Source organism: Schistocerca gregaria, chromosome 3 (genome assembly GCF_023897955.1).
Source record: "Schistocerca gregaria isolate iqSchGreg1 chromosome 3, iqSchGreg1.2, whole genome shotgun sequence".
In the NCBI taxonomy this organism is placed as follows: Eukaryota; Metazoa; Arthropoda; class Insecta; order Orthoptera; family Acrididae; genus Schistocerca; species Schistocerca gregaria.
In genome coordinates, this window is record NC_064922.1 from 413,606,843 (window position 1) to 413,627,025 (window position 20,183).

General features: G+C 37.5%; 1 protein-coding gene across 9 annotated transcripts in view; it reads right to left on the bottom strand.

The window, feature by feature from the left end:
• The window catches only part of LOC126353879 (cyclic GMP-AMP synthase-like receptor), a 324,472-nt gene that overhangs the window by 201,055 nt on the left and 103,234 nt on the right, over positions 1-20,183 (bottom strand). For 8 of the 9 annotated variants that reach the window (XM_050003074.1, XM_050003077.1, XM_050003079.1 and 5 more), the window contains one exon: positions 800-873. In XM_050003074.1, the coding sequence (XP_049859031.1) occupies positions 800-873 (74 nt within the window). Of the gene's footprint in view, positions 1-799; positions 874-7,898; positions 8,076-20,183 lie in introns of those variants that run through there. The other variant, XM_050003081.1, reaches the window with a different exon arrangement.

The following is a 20,183-nucleotide window of genomic DNA, read 5'->3' on the forward strand; positions in this document are numbered from 1 at the left end:
CAGTCTGTTTGGTTCTTGTCTTTCTTCTGCAGAGAGAGTGGTTCTGTGTAGATGTCATTTGATGTCTCTCAAAGTCTATCACTGAAAACTGTATTTGCTTTTTACTTCTGAGGGTGGGCAGCCAGCTGACCGAATGAGCTGAGTTATTGTGTTGGCGAAGTTATAGCACCAAAATGGGTTTGAATACAGTCCTGCTGAAGAGTAGTTGAGTATTTTCTGACTGAGCTACCAAACCTATTAACCATTTCACTATGGAGATGGGCTACACTATGAGAGTAGAAGTAAAAAATACTGTTGGCGAAGTTATAGCACCCAAATGGTTTTGAATACAGTCCTGCTGAAGAGTAGTTGAGCATTTTCTGACTGAGCTACCAAACCTATTAACCATTTCACTATGGAGATGGATTACACTATGAGAGTAGAAGTAAAAAATACATTAAAAACACAACACTACAAAAGTAGAAGTAAAAGAATTCATATGTTATTAACAATTATCAACAAGTTTTGCAACTATGTTACTCTTAAATTTTGTAAATGGTAATATATTTCAGACTGGACCAATGTTCCAGTAAGGATATGATTCTGTGTTACACAGTTGTGGTTCTACATGAACTTTATAATTAATGAACCATCTTCAACATTGTAAAACATATAATAAAATATTTAAATGACAAAACATCACCTAAGAATTGTAAAATGTTAGTGAATGATGAAAAAGAAACAAATTAATGCTTACTGGAAGTAATAACTTTATGTGAATTACATGCACACTGTTTCATAAAACTTAATTTTACTTTACCCTGGATCAGAAATTGGTGACATGTTTTCAAGCAGTTTTAGCCGACAGAAACCAGGTTGTTCACTCTCAGAAACCTGTAAATTTCACAAACAGAGTAGCATAAACATGTATTATTCTTGTATTGAAATATGGGAGTTAAACACTGATAATGGAATTCAGGAATCACAAAAATTTAGAAAAGCTTAATCAACTTACAAACAAATATGAGGGATAATTTGCATTGTTTAAGGAACAATAAAAAGTCTATCCTTGAAATCTCTATGATAATATAGTTTGACACACTCTTCTCTCTGTATTTATACTACATCATCTTCATTAGTGTGCTTCCAAAAGGCAGGTTTTCACGTGGTAGGTCTCCAGGCTCTCTGGTCTTCTGTCATCCTCTTTAGGTCCACATAATTTCCTCTTCCCTTTATGTCATCTACCATCTTGTATCTCCTTCTTCCTTTCAGCCTACTCCCACAAACCAGTCCTTCCAAACATCTGCTAGCAAGCACTCCCTTCTCAATGAATGTCATAACCAGGTCTTTTTCCTTTCTTTTATAACCTTCAGCAGACATCTTCTCTCACTGACCCTTCGAATACTCTTTCATTACTCTCTCTTTCCAACTAGCTTATCCTCTTCATTCTCCTCCACATCCACATCTCAAATGCTTCTAACCGTTTTTATTTCTCTCATCTTAGCATCCACATTTCTGCCCCATATAGTGCTGCACTCCAGACAAAACATTTGTCAAGCCTTTTCCTTAGAACTTTATCTAATTTTCTACATAACAGTGTCCTCTTTCTGTTGAATGCCTCCTTCACTAAGGCAATTCAAGTTTTCACCTCCTGGTGACATCTCAAGTCTTCAGTTATTGTACTTCCAAGATATTTAAATGCACTTTCTAGGCTCATGGTAGTTTGCCCAATTTTAATATTGGACAGTCTGCATCTTGTACTTATGACCATACTCTTTGGTTTTGCTGTGTATATTTGCATCCCATATTCCACACAAGCTTCATTCAGATCCTTCAGCACTTTATTCACTGTTTGCCTGCTTTCTGCAAGTAATACCATGTCACCAGCAAATATTGTACATTCTATTCTCTTTCCACCAATACATATTTCTCTATCTAAGCCTTTCACAATAATCTCTTCAAGGTATGTGTTAAACAACAGTTGGGAAAGGCAACAACCGTGTCTAACACCTTGTCCAATGCTGCTTCCTTCTGAAATTTCATTTCCAATCCTTATCCTCACTTTCTGGTGTAAATATATATCTTGTATCAGTCATCTCTCTTTACAATCTACTCCCTTCCTCTTCAAAACATTCATCATCTTGTTCCACTGAACTCTGTAAAAAGCCTTTTCTAAATCTATAAAAACAGCAAAGATTTCTCTACCTTTTTCCATATATCTTTCCCCTATAGTTCTTAACAGGACAAGAATTTCTTGTTCCTTTTCCTCTTCTAAATCCAAACTGCTCCTCTGCAATCCCTCTATCCAGCTTGCCATATAGCCTTCTATTCAACACCCTCAGCAACACTTTAGCTGCATGAGAAATTAGACTTATGGTCCTATGCTCTTCGCATTTTTTGGTGTTTCTCTTTTTCTCTATTGGTATCATAGCTGTTACAAGGAAATCCTCAGGCCATTCCCCTTTGTCATATATCTCATTACAGAGGTAGATTATTTCTTTTCTTGCCTTGTTTCCCAGACTCTTCAACAGTTCTGCTGGCAAATCATCAATTCCACATGCCTTCCTGTTCTTCATCTCCTTCAGCACCTTTTCTACTTCTGCTTTCAAGGTGGTGAATCCCTTTCCATCTTCTGGCACATATTGCTCCTTTTCAATAATAATTTCGATTTGTTTTTCATCCACCTTATACAGACATTCAACATATTCTTGCCATCTGTTCAAAATCTCCTGTGGTTGTTCTGATAGAGTATCATCTACTCTTTCTATTTCCATGTTATCCTCTTTCTTTTATGTTCAAAAACTATCTCACTAGCCAGTCTAAATATCATTTCATGCTTTTCCTCTTTCTCCATTTTCTCTATTTCACTGCATTTCTGTTTCATCCATTTTCCCCTTGTTACTTCAGTTTGTCTTCTTAATTCACTATCCAGTTTCTTGTACCTCTTTTTGCCTTCTTCAGTTTCTACTTTCTCTGCTCTTCCATCTTTTTCAACATTTTATATTTTATATATTTTTCAACATTTTATATTACAATGTTGATAAAGACTACACTTGAAAGAAAAAGGGCAGAAATGATAGCTTTAATTACAAAAAAGCTGCCATATGGACATAGAGCACAGTTTTGCAGATAAAACTTTCACTTTTCAAATATACAGTTTGTGGAAAATAGCTTTCAAATAAATATCAGCACTGAAGATCAGGTCTATGTGAACACAAACATAGGTCCTACTTAATGAACACTAAAGAGGAACTTCTGGCTCCTAAGAATAAAGGTGACATAATATGTCATTTCTCAAGCTTTCATGAATTTCATTCACGTAATAAGATAAAGTTGTATCAGTTAATGAGAAAAGTTAAGGATATGTGCAAGTGATTTTGGAGTTGGGAGAACAGGAAATAGCCTTCTATCAAGTCATCAGTCAGAAATTTATTATATATGTCCCATAAAGTTGTATCTTAGATCCCTTGTATTTTCCTATGTATATTAATAAATGTTCTTCTGTAACATTGACAGATGCTAAGTTTGTTTTGCTTGCTAATCATACATACATAGTGATGAACAGCAAATTAGTTACAGTTTTAGCAAGAACAACTAAAAAAAATTTTCATGGGCATTGTTTCTACACCACCATTTGCCACTTATCATCAACAGGTACAATATATGCAGTTCAGAACTTGTTGAAGGTTTAGAACCAACATCTTCCTAAAGTATGATGACAAGCTGCCAGCTAATCCTTCCACTCCAAAGGCATCAGCCTTCGAAATAGCAACCAGCATGTTTAAATATTGCCCATATCAGAGCCAGCTTTGACTATATTTTTTGTCAATATAGAGGGCTTAAGGAACTAGAAAGAGGAACTCCTTAAGGAGTGACATACTTTGCATCCAATAGACACATTAGGGCTTTCAAAACAGGTGCCCCAAAGTACTTGGCATGGCACTTGTCGGAGAATGACTTCATAGTCAGTATGGCAGTGCCATTTTTGCAAAATCCAGCTTAGATATTAATTCTATTTGAATTACTGCAAAGAACAATATTGAAATCATAACAGTTGAGCTGCATGGTGCCACAGTAACATCAGTTTATAAGACTCCCACAGAAGCCTTCATTTTTCAAGAAACACCTAATTTCCATAGCCAGCCAGCTATGTGTGTAATAGGTAACTTTAACAGCCATAGTAAGCTGCCACCATCTTTCAATTGTGCACGATGGAAGTGTGGATACAATCCTGACCTCATATTTGCCAGTGATACCATCACACAGCTGTGCAGAAAGACAGTATGCTCACCAATCCCTAAATCTCAACATAGACCAATCATGTGTCAGGTCTTGGCTGCATACTTCCACAGTCTGTTCCATTTTGGCACTGGTATAACTTTAAAAAAGCAAACTGGAACAAGTTTACAACTCTTCTTGACCAAGAGGTAACACCAATAGCCCATACCCTGAGCAATACAATTGTTTCATAAGAGCTGTGAACAAATGTTCTAGAATGTCCATCCCTCATGGATGGCGAACTAAATACGTGCAAGGACTGTCTCCTGAGATAGCATCAGATCTCGATCGCTACTACACAGCATTTGAGCAAGACGCTTTAGGTGAAGAAACACTATCTTGTGGATTGCAATTACTTGAATCAGTATTGGCCACCAAGTTGGATCAGTGGATCAAGCTTATGTAGGAAACTGACTTCAGCAAGAACAGCCAGAAAGCCTGGAAACTTCTCAGGTGCCTTAATAATGACCCTGCTAGCATGACCCTCCATGTAAACACAACAGCCAATGACATTGCCCATCAACTGTTATTAAATGGGTAATTGGACAACTGAAACCTAAAGCCAAAGTCTAACAATATTCATACTTCTGTTTCCGACCTGTCTAGGCCTTTCTCCTCAGAAGAGAACAATGACCCTAAGAGCTACCATCCCATATCTCTTCTTTGCCATTTGTATAAAATTTTGGAAAGAATGATTTTGAACTGCTTGACAGAATTGACTCTGAGCTCATACCTGAACAGGCTGGCTTTAGATTGGGTAAAAGCTGCACATCACAGATCCTTAGTCTCACCCAGTACATCGAAGATGTTTCTGAATCACGTATAGTAACTGGTGTGGCCTTTGTTGACCTGTCTGCTGTGTATGACACCATGAACCTTAAATAACTCCTGAAAAATTTTTATGACATCACTAATGACTCTACTTTAACCACCTTAACAGTCAACTTCCTTAGCAACAGGAGATTTTTCACGGAATTTCATTGTCAACCTACTGTATTATACATCTACAGGGTGTTTCAAAAATGACCGGTATATTTGAAACGGCAATAAAAACTAAACGAGCAGTGATAGAAATACACCGTTTGTTGCAATATGCTTGGGACAACAGTACATTTTCAGGCAGACAAACTTTCGAAATTACAGTAGTTACAATTTTCAACAACAGATGGCACTGCAAGTGATGTGAAAGATATAGAAGACAACGCAGTCTGTGGGTGCGCCATTTTGTATGTCGTCTTTCTGCTGTAAGCATGTGCTGTTCACAATGTGCAAGTGTGCTGTGGACAACATGGTTTATTCCTTAGAACAGAGGATTTTTTTGGTGTTGGAATTCCACCGCCTAGAACACAGTGTTGTTGCAACAAGACGAAGTTTCCAACGGAGGTTTAATGTAACCAAAGGACCAAAAAGTGATACAATAAAGGATCTGTTTGAAAAATTTCAACGGACTGGGAACGTGACGGATGAATGTGCTGGAAAGGTAGGGCGACCGAGTACGGCAACCACAGAGGGTAACACGCAGCTAGGGCAGCAGGTGATCCAACAGTGGCCTCGGGTTTCTGTTCGCCGTGTTGCAGCTGCGGTACAAATGACGCCAATGTCCACGTATCGTCTCATGCGCCAGAGTTTACACCCCTATCCATACAAAATTCAAACGCGGCAACCCCTCAGGGCTGCTACCATTGCTGCACGAGAGACATTCGCTAACGATATAGTGCACAGGATTGATGACGGCGATATGCATCTGGGCTGCATTTGGTTTACTGACGAAGCTTATTTTTACCTGGACGGCTTTGTCAATAAACGGAACTGGCGCATATGGGGAACCGAAAAGCCCCATGTTGCAGTCCCATCGTCCCTGCATCCTCAAAAAGTACTGGTCTGGGCCGCCATTTCTTCCAAAGGAATCATTGGCCCATTTTTCAGATCCGAAACGATTACTGCATCACGCTATCTGGACATTCTTCGTGAATTTGTGGCGGTACAAACTGCCTTAGACGACATTGCGAACACCTCGTGGTTTATGCAAGATGGTGCCCGGCCACATCGCACGGCCGACGTCTTTAATTTCCTGAATGAATATTTCGATGATCATGTGATTGCTTTGGGCTATCCGAAACATACAGGAGGCGGCATGGATTGGCCTCCCTATTCGCCAGACATGAACCCCTGTGACTTCTTTCTGTGGGGACACTTGAAATACCAGGTGTACCGCCAGAATCCAGAAACAATTGAACAGCTGAAGCAGTACATCTCATCTGCATGTGAAGCCATTCCGACAGACACGTTGTCAAATGTTTCGGGTTATTTCATTCAGAGACTACGCCATATTATTGCTACGCATGGTGGATATGTGGAAAATATCGTACTATAGAGTTTCCCAGACCGCAGCGCCATCTGTTGTTGACAATTGTAACTACTGTAATTTCGAAAGTTTGTATTCCTGAAAATGTACTGTTGTCCCAAGCATATTGCAACAAACGGTGTATTTCTATCACTGCTCGTTTAGTTTGTATTGCCGTTTCAAATATACCGGTCATTTTTGAAACACCCTGTAGGTACACCATCAATGGGGGATGAAAGATATTCTTTTCCTTTCTTCTTTAATTTCTCCCTTGCCTTGGAGATTACCCCATCTAGTAGGGGGTCTGCTTTTTTGGGATTTGTCAAATTTCATTTTACTATAATGTTTTTAGACAGTGCCCTTCCTGATGACAAATTTTCAATGTAACAAAAAGTAGGAAAGTTGTGTGTGCCATCTGTCTGTGAATCACATAAACTGTGTTCTGTGTATTACCATATTTTTACTGGCTCTGAGCACTATGGGACTTAACATCTGAGGTCATCAGTCCCATATTTTAACTGTTTGCTCATTTTATTCGCTGAGGTGGGATTTGGGGGCCAGTCTGGCATTTGCCTAAATGAGCATGGTAAATGTCTAAGAACCACTCCAGTTGGTCAGTATATCAGCTCATGGTTGTCAGTTTACCATATGAATTCAGTCTAGATATAGCCCACCTGCTTTCCCGAAATCTAGTAGTCTTGTGTGTCATTCTCTACAAGCAGCCTACAGGAGGAAAGCTGCATGTTCCTAATAATTAAGAGAACTTCCTTCAATGTTGTAGACACTAGAGAAAGTGATTTTTCAGATTTTGTACACTTTGGAAGGAATAATTTTGCTGGTGGAGAGTGACCAACTCAAAGAATATTAGCTATACCAGAAAAGTGTTGATTAAATACAACACAAATTTGTTTTGTGTCTATTAATGGTTGATCATTGCACTGGTGAAACTCTGGGGTTTTATGTTTCACACTAATTGTAATTTTTTTTCTGAAAAAAAATCTCACTCCACTTTATAATTGTTATTTTAATCATTTATGTAGGCTTTATAGGTTAGTGTTCCATTGGAGATTACTTTACAAAGAACCTGAGGGTACAGTTTCAATAGCTGTGGAGTGATCATCTGTAGCTTCACTTTGCTCATAGGTCTAACATGATAATCTTATTCCTTTTACAAACCAGCCATTTTACGTTTTCGTGTCCCATCATTCTACCTTGACTCATTTTACGTGGAAGGCAATATTGAAATGATGACAAATATTTAAACATGTTAATACTGTTGAGGGCACTGGATACTCACAGCCCTCGTAGATGCAGCCATGGGATGTCAGTAGCTGGATGTTGTTGGACAGATGTGCTGCAGTGCCAGAGGAACAGTCCACAATATTCAGTGCTCTTCATTACCGCATCTTATCACAACCCAGTACAGGACTGAGGAAACTTGATTGAGGAACTCCACTGTCTCAGGAGTTGTTGGCAGACAGTATTGCTGAGAGAGTGCAGCATCGGCCTGCTGCGGCCTTTGTAATGCAAGCTTATTTCCCAGTGGTGCTTCTCAGTCCTAAATACTCGCTGCAAGTCCCTAATGCTGTGGTGACATGCTCCTCACCCCACCTCCCTACATTGCCAGAAGGAAGTATGCTTGTGATGTAGTGGACAGTGACCCATTGCTCCCGTGTGGATGGTCGGTGAGTTGCTACCCTGGGCTGGCATTGGCCCACAATAGAAGCAGCTACACGACCCAACAGCTTCAGGGCAAGCTGCTTCGGCATAGATGCAAACTCAATCAATATCTCATACAGTGGCCAGGAAACACAGCCCCTGTGATAGTAGAGTTGTGTTGATGACATTAGTGATTTTAGTACAAATGACTGAGGTATATACACTCTTCTGAGATGCACATGTTCAGCCTGTGCTATGCCTTATGGCACTTATATTCAACACTTCGGCAGCCTCGATGTGGAAAGTCTTCTGACATCTTGATGCTATGTTAACATTAAAACTAGCTTACATTTGTACAGTTTAAAGTAACTAGCTCTCTGATGGCTGGCCCTGTTGGCTCTCTTCCACTTTCAGTTTGGTGCTTGTCTTTCCACTATTTTTTTTCTTATGCACTGCTTATCCTAAGCTCTGACAATTCATTTCTCACCTCCTCTGGCTCACCTGCACTTCTTTTAACCTAAATTTACAGTTTCCTCCATTGCCTTCTAGATTCTGGAAATCCAAACCACTGTCATCTGAACAGTAGCTGTCCAATGTCCCATGTTCCCCTTCTTGTGAATGAAAACAAAGAGTATGCACAGCAAACAAACTAAGTGTTGCTGTGGCACCTGGCACCACAATAGTCAATGTGTTTCCAATGTGGTATTAGTCAGTGTCTCCACAAAGATTGTATCCTCTTGCTTGTTAAAGAGTTTATCTATGGAATAAATTAACTCAAGTCCCAAAGTCTGATTTAGGATAGTCAAATTCACTTCTGGTAGCACTTCTATAGGCCCCTCTAGCCAATATAACTGAAACTGAGAAATTCTCAGTTGATTTATTCCCGAGATTGTGACAGGTAGTCAGAAAACATGTCCCACTACTTCACATGATGTCCCATTTATCAATAGTCTGCTACCATTCAGTTCTACCCTTCTTGTTGTCATAAGCTTCCCTTGCTTGTAGCGACTGGCTATAGTTATTACTTTATCATAGGTGGAGTACAATCAATGTATCTCAACTTGTTGGATGTACAACTCAGGCCTGATTTTTTCTTACGTACACCCTCTCCTCCTTCCTGCCTCAACAATAATTTCACTGTGCATAAGTTCTGGCCTACCCTGACTGACCTGTTTGGACACACTATGATACTCTCCTATAGCCTGCAACTCTGCTTTCTTCATTTTGGCATGCCTTCTTTTATTCTCCAAAAATAACAACAACTGCTGCACATTTACTGGGACAAACTTCTTCAGCATTCCTCACTTGACTGGATATGTATGTACTGCATAATATTGATGCCATGCCTTCTTTCCTGCTACTGGAAAGATGATCAAGATGTATATCCATGCTCCAGCCATTCTCATTTCTACTGTTGCTATATTGAGATAGAAAACAACAGCAAGCTTCCATCACTAGGTTTCACAACCCAATTTAATTCAGGTGGTAATTCTTTCTGCACTTTCCATAATCCCTCCAGGTACTGATCTGCTGACAAGTCCACTCCCAATTGCCCTCATAATGCATGCTGCATGGCTTCCCATAATTCTGATGTCACTCCTCAAACATGTTACACAATGTTTTCCAGTGACTGAATCTACTTTGTCATTATCTTTTCCTTATCCAACACTCTCCACTCTGGCTTGCAACACTTTTAAATACTGATTTACTGAGTCTTCACAGCTCTCTCAAACTTCATTATTTCCCCAGTCAGCTTCACTAGTAACTGAGTATTATTAAATACATCTTTCTCTATAATTATGATTGGTATTGTGTGCCACTCACTTGCCATTTTGTTCCCTTTAAGCCACTGTCTCATAGCCTCCGCTATACAATTCACCACCCAATATCTTCCCCATTACATGTTCTGAACACAGTTTGCTTCTACATTTGCATCTACATCCACACAGTTACTCTGCAGTTCACAATTAAGTACCTGCCAGAGGGTTCTTTGAACCACTTTTGAGCTGCTTCAGTACCATTCCATTCTTGAATGACATGTAATAAAAATGAGCACTTAAATCTATTTGGGTGAGCTCTGATTTCCAATATTTTATTATTATGATCATTTCTCTCTGTGTAGGTTGGTACTAACAAAATATTTTCACTATCAGAGGAGAAAGTTGGTAATTGAAATTTCATGAAAAGATCCTGCCACAAAGAAAAATGCATTTGCTTTAATGATTACCACCCCAAATCATATATCATGTCCATTGCAGTCTCTCCCCTGTTACGCGATAATTCAAAACGAGCTCTCTTATTGAATTTTTTCAGTGTCTTCCATCAGTCCCATGTGATGTGAATCCCATACTACACAGCAGTACTACTGAAAAGGTCAGACAAGCATGGTCTAAACAGTCTCTTTAGCAAACCTGTTACACTTTCTAGGTGTTCTATCAAGAAATTGAAGTCTTTGGTTTGTGATCATTTCAATTTAAGTTATTTGTAATTGTAATCTCTAGGTATTTAGTTGAGTTTACAGCATTTAGATTTGTGTGATTTATCATGTAACTGAAATTTTGCAGATTTCTTTTAGTACTCTTGTGGATGACTTCGCACTTTTCATTATTTAGAGTCAACTGCTGCTTTTTCCACCATATAGATATCTTGTCTAAATAATTTTGCAATTAGGTTTGATAATCTGATGACTTTACAAGAAGGTAAATGACAGCATCATCTGCAAAAATCCAAAAGGGCTTCTCAGACTGTCTCTTATATCTTTTATGTAGATCATGGACAGTAGAAGGCCTACAATACTTTCTTGGGGAATACCAGATATTACTTCTGATTTACTTGATGACTTTTTGTATGTTGTTATGAACTGTGACATTTCTGACAGGAACTCTCGAATCCAGTCACACATCTGAGGTGATATTCCGTAGACATTTGAACAGAAGTCATGTGTGAGAAACGGTGTCAAAGATGATCTGGAAATTTAAAAATATGGAATCAATTTGACATCCCCTGTCAATAGCACTGATTACTTTGTGAGAATAAACAGCTAGTTGTGTTTCACAAGAACAACAGTTTCTAAATCCATGCTGACTATTTGTCAATGAATCATTTTCTTCAAGGTAATTCATAATGGTTGAATGCAAGGAACCTAATTGGTACACAACCTGGACCAGAGGCTTGCCTTTATTAAGTGATTTAAGCTGTTCCACTACAGAAGGATACGCTTGTTGGCAGTTGTTCTTGATTCAAATTCTGGAATATTTACTTTGTCTTCTTTGGTGAAGGAGTTTCAGAAAACCGTGTTTAGCAAAACTACTCTAGTGGTACTGTCATAACTGACATCACCTCTGTTATCACACAGTGTAGGTACTAACTGCATCTTGTGTTTTTACTGGATGGATCTTTCAACCCCAAAAACCATTTCAGTGCTTCATGAGCCATTATGACTCGAAATGTCCTACCATGCAGGTAACACATGATTCCATAAACAAGACTCAGTATTTCTTTTTCTGTCATGAAATAATTCTTTTCTGCTGAATTCATCTGTCTCAATGCATAGGCTATTGGATGTTCCATGCCCTCAACTTCTTGATTCAACACACAACCAAGTGCATTGTTGGTAACACCACATGAAGGAATAAACTTCTTGTTTAAATTAGAAAATAGCAAAATTTGACCTGCTGTCAAAACTTCTTTCATTTTGTCAAACATCTACTGAAATCCCCTGTCCACACAAACTTTGAAGCTTTCTTCAAGAATTGCATTAATGGCCTGGCAATATCAGCAAATCCTTCAGTGAATCTCCTAAGGTAATGTGTAACTCCAAGAAATAACTGCAGTTTGAAATGAATGTGTACGATTGTGATGTCTGTTCAGTAGTAGATAACGATACAGCTGTGTCAAATGAACTGTTCAATACCATTCATATTGTAATGATTCTTTCTATTTTCAAAACGTATTTTCGTTATGGGACTTTTTGGGCTATTATGATGTTAGTTGATTATTATTTGAAATTTAATGTATTATATTATGCTTTTAACATATTATTCTGAAAATCCATTTCTTTAAATTTTTGCTTTGTCTCTGAAATTATTTGTAATCCAATGAAATAAATTTTCTTTCTTATGCCATTTATTGGCAGTTAAACTTTTTTTGGCAATATTCAAATGATTAAAAATCTGTTATAAATAATTTATTTAACAGTCTTTACAAAATATGTTTGTATTCTAAATAACATTTCCAACATAGATGTTATTGTAGCCTTATTGCAGTATAGTCTATCAGACTCTTTATACTCGCAAAATGTAACATGTTTGTTTATTTTGGAGAGAGTTGGATAGAATCTGTGTGAAATGATGGAGTAGATCGAATGTGGGAAGGCAAGTGAGGGATTTGTCTCCTTTGTAAATACATAAAATGTTCTTACTGAAATTCGGTGATGTTTAAAGATTTTTGTATTCAAAAAATGCTTTGAATATGTTGATGGTGAAATATATGAAAGTGGAATGTACAAAGTGTGTAATCTAAGAAGTCATGAGTTTATTTGATTTCATTTTAATGTAGGTGAACAGTGTTGTATTATTGACAGAATTAATTAATTAATTTATTTATTTATTTATTTATTTATTTACACATCAAGTTCCATAGGACCAAATTGAGGACCAAATCTCCAAGGTCATGGAACGTGTCAGTACATGAAATTATAATATAAAAGTAATAACAGATAAAAATAAATGTTCATGAACCTGAAAGAAAATCAGTCCATAAGTTTAAGTAAACACAATCAGCAATACATTAAGAATCAACATAATTTTTCAAAGAACTCCTGGACAGAATAGAAGGAGTGACCCATGAGGAAAGCCTTCAGTTTCATTTCGATTTGAAAGCATGTGGATTACTGCTAATATTTTTGAATTCGAGTGGCAGCTTATTGAAAAATGGATGCAGCAGTATCCTGCACACCTTTTTGCACAAGAGTTAAGGAAGTATGATCCAAATGCAGGTTTGATTTCTGCCGAGTATCAACCGAGTGAAAGCTGCTTATTCTTGGGAATAAACTGATATTGGTGACAAGAAACGACAATAAGGAATATACATACGGAGAGACCAATGTCAAAAGACCCAGACTCTTGAACAGAGATCGACAAGAGGTTCGTGAACTCAAACCACTTATTGCCCAAACTGCCCATTTCTAAGCCAAAAATATCCTTGTAGAATGGGAAGAGTTACCCCAAAATATAGTACCATATGACATAAGTGAATGAAAATAAGAAAAGTAGACTAATTTTTGAGTCGAAGTATCACTCACTTCTGAAACTATTCGAATAGTAAAAATGGCAGTATTAAGTCTTTGAACAAGATCCTGAATGTGGGCTTTCCATGACAGCTCACTATGTATCTGAACACCTAGAACTTTGAACTGTTCAGTTTCACTAATCATATGTCCGTTCTGTGAAATTAAAACGTCAGGTTTGTTGAATTGTGTGTTAGAAACTGTAAAAACTGAGTTTTACTGTGATTTAATGTTACTTTATTTTCTACAAGCCATGAACTGAGGTCATGCACGGCACTATTTGAAACCAAGCCAATGTTGCACACAACATCCTTTACTACCAAGATAGTGTCATCAGCAAACAGAAATATTTTAGAGTTACCCGTAATAATAGAGGGCATATCTTTCACATAAATAAGGAACAGGAGTGGCCCCAACACTGATCCCTGGGGCACCCCCTACTTGACAGTACCTCATTCAGATCCCACATCACAGCTGGTATCAACATTGTGAATAATGACCTTTTGCTGCCTGTTGCTAAAGTAAGAGGTGAACCAATTCTGAGCTACTCCCCGTATTCTGTAATGGTCCAACTTTTGGAGCAATATTTTGTCATCAACACAATCAAATGCCTTAGTTAAATAAAAAAATATGCAAAGTGTTCAAAACTTTTTGTTTAGCCCATCCAGTACCTCAGAGAGACAAGAGAATATAACATTTTCAGTTGTTAAACAACTTCTAAAGCCAAACTGTACATTTGATAGCAAATCGTATGATATAAAATGATCAATTATCCTTACATACACAGCCTTGCCAATAACTTTTGCAAACACTGATGGCATAGAAATAAGTCTAAAATTATCTACATTATCCCTTTCTCCCTTTTTATAAAGTAGCTTTAGTACTGAGTACTTTAATTGCTCAGGAAACTGACCATTCCTAAAGGAAAAATTACAAATACGGCTAAATACAGGGCTAACATGTGCAGCACAGTACTTTAATATTCTGCTAGACACTCCATCATAACCATGAGAGTCCTTAGTCTTCAGTGATTTAATTATTGACTTAATCTCCCTCATGTCTGTATCACAGAGGAGTATTTCAGACATCAATCTCAGAAAGACATTTGCCAAGAAAGTTATATGATTTCCTGCAGAACCTAAATTTTTATTTAATTCACCAGCAATGATTAGAAAATGATTGTTAAATACTGTACATATATCTAATTTATCAGTAACAGAAATATTTTCACTGCGAACTGACTTCATATCATCGACGTTGTGCTGCTAACCAGACACTTCCTTGACAACTGACCATATGGTTTTAATTTTATCCTGTGAATTAGTTATTCTATTTTTATTCCATATACTCTTTGCCTTCCTAATAACACTTTAAGCACTTTACAATACTGTTTGCAATTGGCTGCTGTAACTTGATTGTGACTACTTATAAAATTTTGATATAATTCCCGCTTTGTTCTACATGATATCCTTATCCCCCTAGTCAGCCACTCGGGCTGCCCATTACTGCTAGTACCCTGTTTAGAATGTTCTAATGGACAGCAACAATCAAAGAACATGAGAAATGTGTTACAGAAAGCATTGTATTTATCATTTATGTTATTGGCACTATAAACATCCTGCCACTCTTGTTCCTTGACAAGTTTTATAAAACTCTCTATTGCTGTTGGCTTAACTTTCCTATATAGTTTGTAATTAAATATGACATTGCTTTCAGTACAAAAGCCTTTTAGTGTTAAAATTTGTGCATCATGGTCTGAAAGGCCATTCATGCTTTTACTAACAGAATGCCCATCTAGTAATGAAGAATGAATAAAAATATTGTCTATGACTGTGTTATTTTTCCCCTGCACCCTAGTTGCAAAAAACACAGTTTGCATCAGATCATATGAATTTGGGAGATATACCAACATCCTTTTTCTTGCACAATCATATAGAAAATTAATACTGAAGTCACTGTACATAACTAGATTCTGGTACTTCCTACAAAGTGAATCAAGAACTTCAATACTTTCAGCATTTTGCGGCCCTGTCAGCAACTGTATAAATATTAAATTGAAAATTAACAGCCTCAGTTGCGGAGTTACCTAGATTTACCTAGGTTTCAATTGGGATAACCAAACCTTCTTCAGAATTACACTTACTAATGTTTGTCCATAATGGACATTGTCAAACTAAAAATACAAATACACCAAGTGTCGTCATATTTTAAAAACTTAACTGAAGCTGCCTCAGCCCCACTTCCCGACCGCGATGTGGCAGCCACGAGCGTTGTACTGGAACTGACAGTAACATCATGAGGCCCGTCTAAGTGGACGCATTACTTCATGCCTGTGCATAAACTGTGTGATGTGTACTTTTTGGGGCAAGACGCAACCTAACTTAAATTAGAATTTACCAAAAAATGAAATAAAATAAAGGTGCCAGTGAGGAAAAGTGCGTACATATTAACCTGTGCAGAATGTATTTGGAACTACTGTCTTAACATTTATTGATTAGTCTTTGATCTTGATATGAAAAGGACATCAACGTGTTTACAATGTGTGACCTGTCTAGGACAATATTGTGTTTAAGCACAAAGTTTAATCACCTAATAAGAAAATGGGTGTGGGAAGGATATTAGAATGCCAACATCGTCATTATTATGCCTAGGTGCATAATTTTTAAGATGTAAAGGTTAAGCATTTGCTTAGCTATAGATACAACGCATGAACATCCTATTGACTTAGTGCACAAATGGTCATGAATGAACTTATGAACAGTCTACATCTAATCTGTAACAGCTGGAAATACTGGCCATATAAAATAGTCAATATTCAAGATTAGTATACTTGACCTGATGGGCCAGAAACAAGCCAAAACAAACTTATGTACGTGCCAGATTGAGCTTCATGAAGTTATGGTTATAAGTTACAGAAGAGACTAAAGTAGGGGAAAATATGGCGGCAAATATGTTGGCATTCTAATGTCCTTCTCACACCCATGTTCTTATTAGGTGATTAAACTTCGTGCTTAAGCACAATATTGTCCTAGACAGGTCACACATTGTAAACACGTTGATGTCCTTTTCATATCAAGATCAAAGAATAATCAATAAATGTTAAGACAATAGTTCCAAATACGTTCTGCACAGGTTAATATATATGCCCTTTTCCTCACTTGCACCTTTATTTTATTTCATTTTTTGGTAAATTCTAATTTAAGAGTTAGGTTGCGTCTTGCCCAAAAAAGTACACATCACACAGTTTATGCGCAGGCGTGAAATAATGCGTCCACTTAGACGGGCCTCATGATGTTACTGTCAGTTCCAGTACAACGCTCGTGGCTGCCACATCGCGGTCGGGAAGTGGGGCTGAGGCAGCTTCAGTTAAGTTTTTAAAATATGACGACACTTGGTGTATTTGTATTTTTAGTTTGACAATGTCCATTATGGACAAACATTAGTAAGTGTAATTCTGAAGAAGGTTGGGTTATCCCAATTGAAACCTAGGTAAATCTAGGTAACTCCGCAACTGAAGCTGTTAATTTTGAATTGAATCAAGAACCCTCTCTATCTTGAGCTGAGTGCTCTGAAGTCGGAGCTAGGGGACCTATAAACAACAACAATTAGAAGTTTAGTTTCACTAAATTCAACTAACACTGCACAACATTCAAATATCTGTTCAGTGCAGTGTCATGATATGTCTATGGAGTCAAATGAAATACTGTTTTTTACATACAGAGCCACTCCCTCACCCTGCAAGGAACTCCTTGAGAAACTCCCAGCTCATCTGTAGCCTGGTAAAGGAAGCTTCTGAATTGTAAAATTATTTAAGTGGTGCTCTGATATACCAATAATTTCAGAGTCAACATCTACTAGCAGTTGAGTAACTTTATCTCTAATACCTCTTATATTTTGATGAAATATGCTAATTCCTTCTCTACTTGGAAACATTACATTCTCTGAAGGTGAGCCCTTACAGGGACTTCCTTTAAGCAGGTATACCTAACAGCTGACTTCAATCTAAAAAAGGTGCAGCTCTAACACCAACTACAACAGGAATTTTTCCATGAGTGACACCACCACCACCACCCACTACACTGTCAGATACAAGCTTAGCCAGCCTCCCCTTCCCATACCTATTGAGGTGCAGGCCATGCCTGGTTAAACCCGATCTACTGATAGACCCAACTGGCACCACTGATATGTGACCCATGCCCTCTGCCATCAGTGCCCTCCTCAGCCCCACGTTAACACGCCTAACAGCCGCATTAAGATGAGGCTGATCATGATGCTGAAACAGTTGCATAAAATGCACGTTAGTGCCACCAGTTTGAGTAGCTATCTTAACCAAATCACCACCGGCATCATATTCCCCATCCTTATCAAGACTGTTCCCTGCTCCACCCACTATCACTACCTGATTCTCCTTTGTAAAATTTTTACATAACTCCCCTATGCTTTCAGTCACCTGAGCCAACACTGCACTAGGCTTCACAATGCTGTTGACCTGGTACTCACTCCCCAACACTTCCTGCAACTGCTGGCCCACACCTCTACCATGGAACTACCTAGCAGCAGAACCTTCTTTCTGCTCTACTTTGAGACTAACCTAGGCCTCCTAATTGCTGAGGACTGCTGCAAGTTCCCTACTTCTACAGCTACACGAGGCTCCTCTCCACTCAACTCTGACATTTGGTCATATCTATTGCACGTATGCAAAGTAAAACTCTCTAAATGCCTTCTCTTCCTAGCTGCCTTCTTACCAACTGCCAGTTCCCATTCCCCACCACCTTTCATCCTCCTCAACCTATCTAGTTCCTCATTTGTGCATTGTATCTGCACCTGAAGGGCACAGATCTTACACTCCTGCTCCTCTATCAACTTATTTCTACTACAGATTCTGCATTCCCAGGAGTGGATCTCACTAAAATGACCACTGTCTTCCCCACTGCATTTCCCCCAATGGAAATACTTTGAACAAATCCCACACCGTAATCCACTACTCACAAACCTACAACAGAGCCCACACTTCTCACTCATGGTAAAATTTTACAGTTACTGAAAAAAACTATACAGCTATGTTACCAAAGTTCAGTTACACCAGTGGAACTATTTAAGAACTAACAATAATGGTCTCAAAATTCTCTGCTTACTAAGAAAGCAACTACTTGTATTAATACTACTACACCACAGCTAATACCAATACCAACAAAACTTCACAAAATAATTAGCTAAAACCAAAAAATTCAAACAGCCACTGTAACACTATGTGAAGTTGAAACACTGAATGAATTTGTTACTGAAATATTTCACTAGAAGCGATAATAAATGTCAGTTGAAAACTAATGCACAGCAAGCGAACAATTACAAAAGTTTATTAAGTCATTATTTCGCCACAAATGGCATGCAACATCACTGAAATCTATTAAATTTAATAACTGCATTACAGACCACAAATAAGTTTATCAGTACTTAGCTCTATAACCCCTGCAGCTGCAGTGCATGCCGCAAAATGTAAACACACTACTGAGGTGTGGGGGTTAGATGAATGACACAAGCACACTCACCTTTGAGTTAAAAACAGTCCCAAATACAATTTATTCTTTTATTAACTAATGGTTTCACCTTCAAGAGTAATCTTCAGGTTGTCTATAGGGATAACAATAAAAGCAAAAATTAGGATATGGTCCAAGTATGTACAATTCTAAACTTGAATAAGGAATTGTTACTAAATTAAAATGTTACTTATACCATACTTAAAAACCAAAAGTGGCTCTGTGCTAGAATGAAGCACATGTCAAAGCACATGAACCTGTAGAGATCTTGTGCTTTTATAACATTTTAAAAACCATAAAATGGTTCTGTGCTAGGTTCATGAGCCCTGAAAGACCTAGTAAAAAACAACTAATATAATAAAACAATAGTATATTATATTTTTTTAAATGTTTTAAAAGGAAAAGGTCTCTGTAGGTTCATTTGATTTGATGTGTTCTTCAGTCTAGCACACAGCTATTGTATGTTATTTAAAATGTTGTAAAAGGAAAACTTTAAGGTTAGTAACAATTCTTTATTCACACTTAGAATCATGCATGCTGAACCATACCCTAATTCTGCTACCCTTATATATAATTTGCATATTCCGCATGAAAGTAAAACCAGTTATTAATAAAAGAATAAAATCCAAAAGAGTCTGTTTTTAATTCATATATTCTACATAAGGTTGCTGTATCAAAAAATAATTTATTTCATAAACATATTTTGACAAATCATCATTAACAGGAAGATATTTTGTTGGCTTCCAGAGAAAACATATATCAGTTTTTTACAGATTGATGAGCTGAGCCACCATCAACAACAATGAAAACTCAAATGAGTATGTTTCTTGATTTCTGTTTATTGCATTAGATATAAGCACTGCCTATCAACAACCTTTATTGCTAAATTGTAATACTGCATTTGTTATTTTTGACAGAAATGTCTAAAAACTGATTTTGTGCTCAATAGATTAGCACCAGGCTTTTTGGAGTCTGGGAACTGAGTTGATTAGATTTCAGGGCTCCATCTGAGATCCTTTGTTGCTAGCAAAATATTAATCCTGTTGCATTTTTCAGACAGTCTGATTTATTATATAATATAATAAAAACAAAGATTCGA